Source organism: Leiobunum rupestre, chromosome 8, assembly GCF_980474605.1.
Source record: "Leiobunum rupestre chromosome 8, qqLeiRupe1.1.hap1, whole genome shotgun sequence".
Classification (NCBI taxonomy): domain Eukaryota; kingdom Metazoa; phylum Arthropoda; class Arachnida; order Opiliones; family Sclerosomatidae; genus Leiobunum; species Leiobunum rupestre.
In genome coordinates, this window is record NC_143391.1 from 10789481 (window position 1) to 10801213 (window position 11733).

Consider the following 11733-nt stretch of genomic DNA (forward strand, 5'->3'; position numbering starts at 1 on the left):
AATAGAAAAATATATAATAACAACCCAATCGATCAGGCTCGGAGCAAAAATAACGAATAGAAAAATATTTAATAATATCCCAAATTATCAGGCTTCAGAGAAAAAATAACGAATAGAAAAATATTTAATAATATCCCAAATTATCAGGCTTCAGAGAAAAAATAACGAATAGAAAAATATGTAATAATATCCCAATCAATCAGACTTCAGGATCAAAATAGCTCATAGAAAAATATTATTACGCAGTCGAGTAATAAATTAATTCAAAACCAAGCAATAGAAAATCAAGAACAACTTACCATTAACAAATACGAATTTTCGACGTTATTATAATGAAACCGGATAAGCTTTAAGCCACGATGTAACGACTTTAAAGGTTCCACTAAAACTGAACAATTTCGAAAAATAAGCTTAAAAAACCAACAATCAGTGTTCAACGATTTTCAAAGGAATTTATAGAATAGTCTATTGGGAAATTAACGGATTAACCAAAATGTACGGGTAAAGCCCCAAGTAACAGTAAACATGTATGAAAATTAAATAAAATCGTTCAAATTCAAAATCCACCCAACCTAAGCATTCGAAATCCAACCAGTGGCGTAGCTAGAAATACATCAAGGGGGCGAGTCGAAGCATGTTATCGAGGGGGGGGGGGGAGGTTGAGTAGAAGGTTAACTCTGTATACAGTCAAAGGGGACGGGTTTGAACATTGGAAACTATCTCTTTGTCTACGCAATTGACCTCAACTTAACACACGCCTACATAACCAAAGGTAGAGTTGTGTTATTGGTGAAGGATGAATTGGGTCGAGTTTCCTATTCAATTATACCCAAAACAACTTGGAATGCACCCTTTACATGGATAATTACCAAAATACTGCATAATTTGTGTAGTGCATGATACCAGTATAAATATGACACAATACGTACTTGATCTTTACTGGGAGGAAACAAACCCATACGCTTTGAGATATCATCTGTAGAACCAGTACCTTTCCTCTTAGCAGCTTTCTTAGCTTTTAGTTTATTCAATACCATCGGATGTTTCCTCTAGAATATTACACGCATAGCATTAGACCACGCTTCAAGTTAGATTAGGTACATTAACCTTTGACGATTATAATTAGAATCCTACGCAGTTAAAGGCAACAAAAGTAATGGGGATCTATTTAACGTACTTGATTCAAACGGCACCAGAACTCTAAGGCGTTGTAAGCCACGCTACTGGTATAGTATTTTGAATTAAAATATTCCACGTTTCGTTCTTTCCCCCTATGTTACTTTTGTTGTCTTTAAGGTTTGATTATAACCGGTTTAGAAAAGAGTTTAAAGGGAATAGATTCACGACCGATTGATATTTTACGTTGAAGGGATATGTTTTGTTCAACATGAGATGGTTAATTTCCCAATCTTAGCAAAGTACATGGTGACCAAGCTTCTTTACGTTATGTGAACATATACCGTCATAAGAGTGCGAGCGCCTAAATTCAGGTAGGGCAACGGTAATATTGTCGCCACCTTTAATAAAAATAATGTGTCATTTCCGAGGTGACTAGAGTAAATACAGATCGAATAGCCGAAGAAAACTACCATTGACCTTTTAAACCTTTTAATTACGATATTTTTGTGCGCAACCTTAATGTTTTGGAGCCATAGTTTTCTCGAGATTTGTGGCCTCAATATAAAACTTCAGGTCAAGCCATGTCTTAACCGCCCTACCCGTGCGCACACAGATGTGTACGGTATTTGCCACTACATATTTATTGATGATAATTTATAATTAGAAATTTTGACGTACCTTAATGTGCTTGAGCAGGTTTCCCGTAGATGTTATTGAGGTTTTCAATACTGCCTTGTCAGGACAACTTAAACAATGAACGGCTAAAGAATTTTTATTGACAGTGGAGTTGACTGGAATGAAAAACTCCCCGTCCAAGAGATAAGGAAGAGATACAGTGGACTGAGTGGTGTTTGCGGTTGTCATCGTACTTTCCATAATAATTGTACCAACACATTCAGGCAAAATACTATAGGAATTGCTTTCATAACTACACGCGCTGTTGTCCGCCATGTTAAGAGCCTATGCTTTACTAAAAACTGACCCTTGTAAGCTCCACGCGAAAATAATGCTTATCCGAACTAAATAATAATTACGTTCGTTTGCGTTAGGCGACCTGTAAATGCACCCTTTGTACTTGGTATATCTTTAGCGATGTATTAAAAAATTACCTACAAAAAACAGTAGAGATAGAGATAAGGAATGTTGCAGATATAGCCCCTAAAAAAAACAACTACTAAAGGGCAAAAATCTAGATTCGTAAAATACATAATTCGCAATCAGTTACAGAAAAAAGGTTTGTGTAAAAGTTTTTTATTAATCTGTGTTCGCCTGAGAATAGGTAGGACCTTTTAGCCACAGTTGTATCTTGTAGCTAAAAGAAAGTAACTTAAATCGTAGCTAGATCCGTATCTAGCTATCGTGTATCTCGATATCGCTGAACACTGCCAACAATACCCAAGAATAGACACAAAAACAACGTTATCTCGATCAGTAAAAATAACATAAAACCCTTACTTTGCCTGAAACCCAGATACTTTTTATATTTTAAAACAAGATTTGACCTTTAAAATTTCATACGTAAAAAATGTAGGCTTTAAAAATCATTAATATACTCTTCCTCTAGGCTGAGTTTAAAATTTTCAAAGAAACGTAATATGTATCGGTGGTTCTGTGGTAGAACACTCGGTTGGAATCCCGGCCGAAGCGATCGCGAATTGATACTAAGGCGAATACCGTAAACAATTGGTTTAAACCCTGCCATTTGGGCGTTGAGACGTTTATCGTAACCCTCAGCACTCGGTTCGTCCCAAAAGTCAATAAGAAGAAGTTGGAGAGTACATACAAAACGCAAACACAACAAACTCATCAACCACAACCGCCATAGCACAAACTCCACATTCTCACTACACAAACACAATTGAAATTATTTAATTTTAAGACACTGTCTTATAAAATAAACTACTAAGCTAAGCTAAGACTACGGTGCATCTAGATAATTAACTACAGCTTACTACTAAATACGAAAACTTAAGAACAAAATAACTATGATAAAACTACAACGCACTCTCGTTAGGCGAGATGTGCTTACTAAAGTTCCTTTGGGAATATAGTTTCCTTTCGTTTGCTTTTAGACAATTAGATACTCAGGTTTCGCTGACGACTGTTGTACACGAACTGGCTAGAGCCTCTACGCTGAACTATCGTGTTGGAGCGTTGTCCCACTCTTAAGGTACCGCTGCACCATGATGGTCGTAGGTGGAATGATGGTCGTTGGTGGATTGATGGCGGAGACGACGGTCTCAATTAGGCTCTGGTAGAGTCAACTTTTCTTCTTGAAACGTTATTATTTACACAAATAACTCTTTTTTTTATAACGGAAAATACCCAATTTTATTCTAAATAACAACTGGGCCTAATAAGCGCTAGAATAAATTATTTTTGTCTTGTTCAACTTGTAAAAAATTTCCACAGTCAAATTAAAATAAAGGGAGCTAAAATGGAATTCGTAAAAGTCATAACTATGTAAATATGCCCCGGCCGAGGGGATAATCGGCACCCCCTGGCTAGACAAGCACCAATTTTCCAGAACTACCGGTTCTAAGCGACCAGCAGCCAGAAACAGAAGTTCGAAACCTTCACGGAATTCTGGATGGAAATATTTGAACTTATTAAAGTCCAGAATTCCCTGTTACAATTTGAAACTAAATGTAGTCGACATAAAGAAATGTAATCCAATCAAATTTTAAAAGAGAGCTATGGATGATGGCACCACTTACGTTAAGAGCAAGTCATAGAGCTTGTTAGCACACCAATTTCCAATTCAGTTTCTGCTGTCTTCAACAGGGAACTTTAATCACAATGGTTTAATTAAACAATTAACAATAAAAATAAATATTAAATGTCATACGTCAGTGTCAAAACGAATCGATGTGTATTGATACAGTGAGGTGACAGAGTGTTTAGCACTTTCAGCTCGCGACGAGAGTAGCCGGTTCATTCCTAGCTTGTGGCACTGGGTGAATACGCGGAACAGCTCCTTTCGCGTTGAGTTTGCAAGTACTCTCTCCATTGGTTAAAGGAGTTTTCGACCAGTTCTTCGGTTTTACCTTCCCATGAAAATTATTGAGGTTAGCGGTAGTAGTTAGTGAAGGGAGCTGTTGGCTCGCGTGGCATGAATAGCTTGCCAGCACCTTCCTACGCATTGTAACCCGGCCACTTAAATTAAAAGTCGCTAGCAGACTTGGTTGGCGTTAAGGTGGTACCTTGCGTACTAAAGTTAAAAAGAACCCCCTATGGACTCTAATGTAGAAACTGCTAAGACCCGTGAATAGGTAGAAAAGTCCATAATAAATAGGCAGGAAAAAACACAAAAACCTAAAAGAGTAATTCGTAAGTTTTGTAACTAGTTTAAATTCACCTTTAGCTTCCTAGAGAAATAGGTACAGCACTCGGTGGATATTCTACTGTTCTGCCACTCCGTAAAGTGGTTCTTTTTTACCGTTTTGTGTGGGTCGACGTCACGAAAATTGCCGTTTCTAATATCGATATCAAGCAGTCCTTCCGAACAGCTTTAGCTTGGACCAATCGTGACCTCTGAGTAGAAATCTGAGAAAAAAAAAACTACCTGTATTTCCTGACCGTGGAATCGAGCTTGGAATCGTAGAAAGGCTACTCGCGCACTACTCCAAATATATTCACTTCAAAAAGTAGGGTGACGACGGCGGCCAGCCAGCCACCATAAATTAACGAAATTTCACTAACGACGTTGGGAGGTTTTTAGCGTTGCTACAATGACCCTCAGACTCCCGTTGTTGAGGTTAACGTAATTAGTTAGTGAAGGGAGCTGTTGGCTCGCGTGGCATGAAGGGCTTGCCACCACCCTCTTACGCATTGTAAACCGACCACCTGAATTAATGGCTTTAAAAGTCGCTTGATAACTTAGGCCTAAGGTGGTGCCTGGGGTATTAGCAGAGAGGGTAAAGTCGCTTCGCTACTGAGAGGCGTCTCTCGTTCAAAATTCCGTATTTATTTTTATCGGCGAAAATGCCCATAGGATCCGAACGTTTGATGGCGCTGCAAGCGTATCCGGAAGTCCTAGCGCGCGATTCAATATTCAGTTTAGTACGACGCAAAAATTGATTCGTTTTTAATTTACATTTTAAGTAGTTTTTAAATGTTTTAAATATGCCTGGACCATTGTGTTCCGCCGTAAATTGTTCTAATACGAAAAATAAGAATTCTCGATTATCATTTTTCAAGTTTCTAAGGGAAAAAGAACGGTGAATACGCGTTTTTTACATAGGTTTATTTTTACTTTAACTTTCTTATTGAAATATCAGTTCCCTATCATAGTTGGATAATGTAAAAAACGAGAAACTGACAAATAAAACAACGGAATATCTACACTTTAACCATAGGTTTTGCTCTAATCATTTCACTGACGAGTTTTATGAATATTAAAACTAAAAATAGTCTAATACCATCAGCTGTGCCAACAATATTTTATTAACACTACTCATTTTCCAGTACAGTTAGTGAAGTATAAAGAAAAACATCTAAGGGTTCTTATGTGGTTTAAAAAATTTACTGACAATTAATATACTAAAATGTATAGAATATCCATACGCGACATATGAACATGGGTTGGAAGTAAGCGCGTTGGTCACAAACGCATCACAACCAATTTCAGAGGAAAACACATTGAATGTTCTAGATGAACATAATTACACTTTGTCCAACAGAATTTCATGCAAAAATTCAGAAAATGGTAATTGAAATTTGAAACTGTCTATCTCAATAATAAATAATTTTAATAAATTACATTACTTTAGTTGTTAATCACAATGGTAAAAGAACTTTAGATTTAAACACGCAATTGTCATCATCTTCTAAACACATTCGAACGGAGCATATGCAATTCAATTGAGAGTCCAAATCTACTTAAACAAAATGTCCTTAGCTATATATCAGGATATTTAATCCATCGCTGTTTTTCCAACCACCAATGCTCCTCTTGCCTCAGCCAACTCAAAAAGAACAATCCAATTATTGATCCTACAAATGTGCTCTCCTTCTTTTAGTTTTTCAAAACAACAAAGAACTCTTCTTTTGGTAGCCTTATAGTACCTACTGACAATTTTTTAAAGTTTATTACAGAAACAAATGAGGTATTTGATACTATAGCTTTAAACTACTATCTCACATGCCAAATGTCAAAGAGCGTATGGAAAAATTTATTACACGTTGAATTGACAAGACTTGGTTTCAAGCATCAATAGATTCAACATGTCCGACTGTATTTCAAAACATGATAAGTTTCTTCGTTGAGTTTTGCATGCACAGTGCCCTGAAAAAACAAGATCTCGATCATGATTACAAAAAGACACAGAAAAGACTGGACAGGAAATTGATGAAGATACAGCACTAAACTCATACCTCATATTCGTCTTTTTTTAACTACTTCGAAGCTTTATCTTATATATTTATTTCTTATTTATTTTCATTAAGTTATTTGATCTTATTTCATTTCCAATATATTAATTTCTATTGTTATTGTTGTTAGGCCTTGGCTATTTATGTTTCCCACTATTTTAGGCTGTTAAAAAGAATTGACACTTCAATATTCAAATATAATATTTAAAAATAATTAGTTGTACTTACCTGCGTCATAAATTCACATGAAACAACCATTTCACATTTTATTTAAATTTTTTAGTATCAGAAATAAGAAAATAATCGGTGCCATATTGCGGATGTAACAAAAATCTTCTAAAAAAATTTAACTAACGACACCCTGTAGCACCCTGGTAGTGGGATCCTGAACTTCATTTGTAATTTCTTCTATTCGCGCGTGCGTCAAAAACTGGTAACGAAATTTTAACATTGCGGGAATAGGAAGAGACGCCTCTCAGTAGCGAAGCAACTTTACCCTCTCTGGTATTAGCCTAGCGAATAATAATAATAATTATTATTATTGTAATCCCAATCCCCCTCGTTCTCCCAATCCCCCTCGTTCTCCCAATCCCCCTCGTTCTCCCAATCCCCCTCGTTCTCCCAATAAACTAATTCTTTTTCGCGCTTTAAACTTAGGATTTAGCTTCGGTAAGAAATACAGTAACTTTATATGTAACGAAAACTTTAATATAGAACAAAACGAAGTTACATTCAACTACGCGGTTAGATCAAAAAATGAATGAACGGGCGCCAACTAAGCCTATTATTTTTCTTCTTTTTAAAAGTACACACGCGCATATCCAAAAGCTCGTAGAAATTGATCTCGTTTTTAGGATCGTGAATTTGAATTATATAAAATCAATAAGACGGAATTTTTTACAAATGACCCTAATAATATATTTTCTCAGTAATAACATTTGAATAAATTTATATTTTATTTACATCTTCTCAATAAGCTTCTAACAATGAGGATGGGCTTTTGTTTAACCATCGATACATGCAAATTGAGTTAGATACGCGAAGACAGTAACAAAATACAAATTTATTCAAATGTTATTACGATTTTGAGGGGAATCTATATCACGCAAAAGGGAAGATACATGGCGGCGAAAAGTGTGGCGATTGGGGATAGAAGTAATTGCTGGGGAAAGAGAGCTCCAATCATTAATGACTCTGGACGAAAAGTGATTTTGGCGCTGCGTAGAACAAACTCGGGGCTTGGAAAGTTTGAGGGAATGACCTCTGGTTTGGGAGAAATTGAGATAAAAGAAATCATCAAAATTTAGCGTTAGGTTGTTATAAAAAAATCATGGAGTAAACAAAGGTCATTAACTCGGTGGCGCATATGGACAGGGTCAATACGAAGGGACTGTAAGACTAGAAATTTTTTAGGTAAGCTTCCCATAATCATTCTAACCTTTTTGGAGAGCGAGGAGGTCCGATTGAAGGTGGGGGCGCCAGATAGGGGCACAATTACAAAAGAGGATGAATTCCGTCAGAACCAGGTGATTTGTCTGTTTTTAGTTTTTTGAGAAGACGAACAATATCTGGTGGGGTACAGGTGGATTTATCAAAAGTAGAAAGAGGCACAGTACTAGGTGCAACAGGGACAAAGGGCAGAGGTTGAATCGCAGAAGCAAAATACTGATTAAAGATATTGGCAGCCTCCAAAGGGGAAGCTGTAAAAGAACCATCGGTTTTTTTAACTTCAATTAGTCTATGACGGGAAATACGGAAAAACGATTTAGGGTTGTCTTTGATAAGACTAAAAAGAGTAGACTCAGATTTCCTTCGCAAATTACGCAAGTGGTTAGTATAGAAATTGCGAGCCTTACGATACGAAGAAACACGATTGGAGATAACCGCCTGGGAAGCGAGACTTTTTTCGACTGAGCCAGGCGACACCAGGCAGTGCACTTAGCTACTCTGCTTAAGGCAGAACGGCAATTGAAAGAGTTTCTACGTTTAGGCTTACTAACTAGAACAAAAGTCGAAATCCCGAGAATGAAGAGGAATTGAATGGCAGCTCAGGTATCGGTAGAGAATCGCGGGACAACAATAAAGACCAATCGATACGCGAAAGAAAGACATTGAAAGAGGTATAGTCCCCTTTATAGAAATTTGGCTTTGGACGAAATATAGGCGACGCACATCGAATAGCAAAATTAAAAAGAAGAACGCCGTGGTCACTAGAAGCTAGGGGAGGCAACAGGGGTTTCCCTGAAACTAGAGATGGGTCAGTGGAAAAAATTAAATTAAATTAAATGATCGCGACACAGTGCACCGCCAGATCTTTTTGGGAAAGTAACGAATTGTGAAAGGGAAGAATCAGTTATACAATCCAGAAAAAGTTTAGTTTGGGAACAAGCACCTGTACGAGGAATAGTGTATTGCCAATCAATAAAAGGATAATTAAAATCACCTAAGAGTAAAAAACGTTACGTTTCGCGTCACAATGAGAACAAAGAGTAGATATTAATGATATAACAAAGGCGTTGTTGTGGTAATACGCATTATTTGAACGATATAAAACGCAGATAACAATAGTTAGATCAATGGTGATAACCTGGACCGCGACCGATTCAACACCATGTAGATCAGTTCCTATCGAACTATCTATAGAACTATCACGAAAATCAGAAGGACGAACTTGTAAGCACCCCCTAGAGGGTCCCTAACACGGTCATGGCGAAACAGAAAAAAACCAGGTTTGTTCAGTTCAGCACATATATCCTTGTTCCACCAGGTTTCAGTGACAGCAATGAGTGAAACTTAAATAAATAAGTAAATAAATAAATAAATTATATATTTATTGAACAACAACTGCGAAGCCAAAGGCTGTCTTATGTGCAGAAAGACAAATAATCCATATAACAAAATAATATAGATAAAAAAAGAATATATACGACAATTTTGAGCGGAATTTGAGATAATTGTTTTCGGTAAATTCGGTTACAATATCATTGGGGAATGAATTCCAATCATTAATTACACTGTTTGAAAAGAAATTAAAACGAACAGAAGATTTACATATAGGTTTGCGAAATTTGACTCCGCACTTAAAGAAAAATAATCCGAAAAATTAAGTTCTAATTTGTTATTAAAAAAACTTGTGTAGAAGACTTCAATTATTAATTTTGTGAAGAATGGAGATGGAATGTATACCAAGAGCGTGTAAGCGGGAGGTGGCTGGAAGCTTTTCAAATTTGGTAACTAATTTTGAAAATTGATTTTGCGCCTTTTGCAAAGCTGAAAGATCAGTAGATAAATTCGGAGTCGAAACGGGGGAACAATAATCAATAAGCGGGAGAGCGAGCGAATTGTAAAGCTGCTTTAAAAGTTTAGGGTCCCGAAACTTAAAATTACGTCTAATAAGGCCAGCCATCGAACGGACTCGTCTAGAAACTTTATTGGTATGCGTAGAAAATTTTAGGCAAGGGTCAACCAAGACCCCCAGGTAACGCTCAGAGAGCGTAGAAATAATTGGAGTACTCTTGATATAATACCCAAAATTCGGATTCTGGCGACCCAAATGCAACACAGAGCATTTTGTAGTATTAAAGGAAAGACCGCGGCCATCAGCCCAGCGAACAACTGCATCCAAGTCACTCTGCAGCGCGAAATTGTCAGAACGCGAACGAATTTTAAGGGAAAGTTTAGAATCGTCGGCAAAAAGTAAAATAAGCGCGATAAGCACCACGGTGGGTAAAGAATTAATAAAGACGTTAAAGAGTAAAGAGTAAAAGACCTAAAACAGACCCCTGAGGAACCAACTTACCAACAGTACACCAAGCAGATGCTTGACCCTGAAGAACGATTCGTAAAATAATTTTCAATCCACAATAGGGCATTACCATCAATACCCGCGGAACGCGGAGTATCAAGAAGACTAGAGTGGGGAATGGAATAAAAGGCTTTAGAAAAATCTAAGTATATAATATCAACAATATAGCCGTCTTCAATCCACTGAGATCAAGTATTTGTAGCCTCGAGCAAGTTAGTAAGGCTACAGCGCCTTGAGAGGAAACCGTCTTGCGAGGGAGAGAAAAACCTAGTACGATGGAGAAAGGATGTTATTTGGTCAAACACCAAATGCTCACTGAGTTTTGGAGCCTGATTAAGATTGCTAATAGGGCGATAAGTAGTAGGATCCGATCTAGGGCTCTTCTTATGAATTGGCGTAATGTGCACCTCTTTCCAGGAAGGGGGAAGCTCACAGAGAGAAAACGAGCGAGAAATGAGAATGTACAGTGGGAAAGCCAAAACACTAGAAAGGGATTTTAGCAAAAAGGGGTGGAGACCATCAGGCCCAGGCGATTTAGAAGTCTTAAGTTTACCCGATAAAAAGACAATATCGGCAGGCTCGCACGAAAAGTTCATAAGAGTATCACCGGGGCCAGTAGACACACTGGGGTTTGACGAATTGAACAAAGACTTCGGGGCCACAGACGATCAACTAGAATTAACCGTGGAAGCAAAAAAAAAATATTGAGAACTGAAGCAGCCTCAGATAAAGTAGCAGTAAAAGTACCATCAGGCTTTTGTAGCTTAGAGATAGGGACCCTAGAAGCCCGAAACTGATCAACATGAGCCCAGAAGGTCTTACGGTGGTCGCGAATTAGAGAAGTTAGGCTAGATTCATATTTACAACGATAATTTCTAACATGGGAAGTGAAAGCGTTACGAGCAGCACAGTACTGATTATGGAGGGCATCCGAAACATACAAAGGGGCCAAACGTTTCTTAGCTTTAAGAAACCGTTTCCAGGCTCTATTTTTAAACTCTCTGCTACGGGCCGTGCGATGGCTAGGCTTGGGCAGCAATGGGTGGACCATTTGCCACTTCGCACACAGCAGTGGGATTAAGAGTGGAGGCTGTAGCAACTCCAACCGACACCCTACCTACGCAGGTAAAGAGTCAAACCGTTTGGAGAGAGCTCCTAAAGGGGAACGACGAGCACACAGTGGTCCACATAACCCGGCACAGCTGGCACCTGAGATCCCGGTGTGCTCCAAAAGGCGTCATACGGAAGCCCGCCGTCCCACAGCAGGCTACCGAATCCGCCGAGGTGGTCGGTTTGCACGGACCCTCTCCGTTAGCCTGAGCCGAAGCTCAGTTTCCAGCCCAAACCTGACCGAAGTCGGAGGTGGAGATAGGACCATTTGATCAGAGCTAACATCTCCCAGTGCGCCACCGCCCTTATGGGTTACAAGAGCCGGA

The 11733-nt window shown here is 38.2% G+C and overlaps 1 protein-coding gene across 1 annotated transcript; it reads right to left on the reverse strand.

Moving 5' to 3' along the window:
* Positions 1-815: 815 nt before the first annotated feature.
* LOC149932372 (uncharacterized) lies at positions 816-2070 on the reverse strand. The gene is made up of 3 exons (XM_090157108.1): positions 1798-2070; positions 930-1049; positions 816-851 (listed from the first exon to the last, which is right to left on the reverse strand). Exons 1-3 carry the CDS (start codon positions 2068-2070, stop codon positions 816-818), a joined length of 429 nt encoding a protein of 142 aa, XP_090013234.1.
* Positions 2071-11733: the final 9663 nt, after the last annotated feature.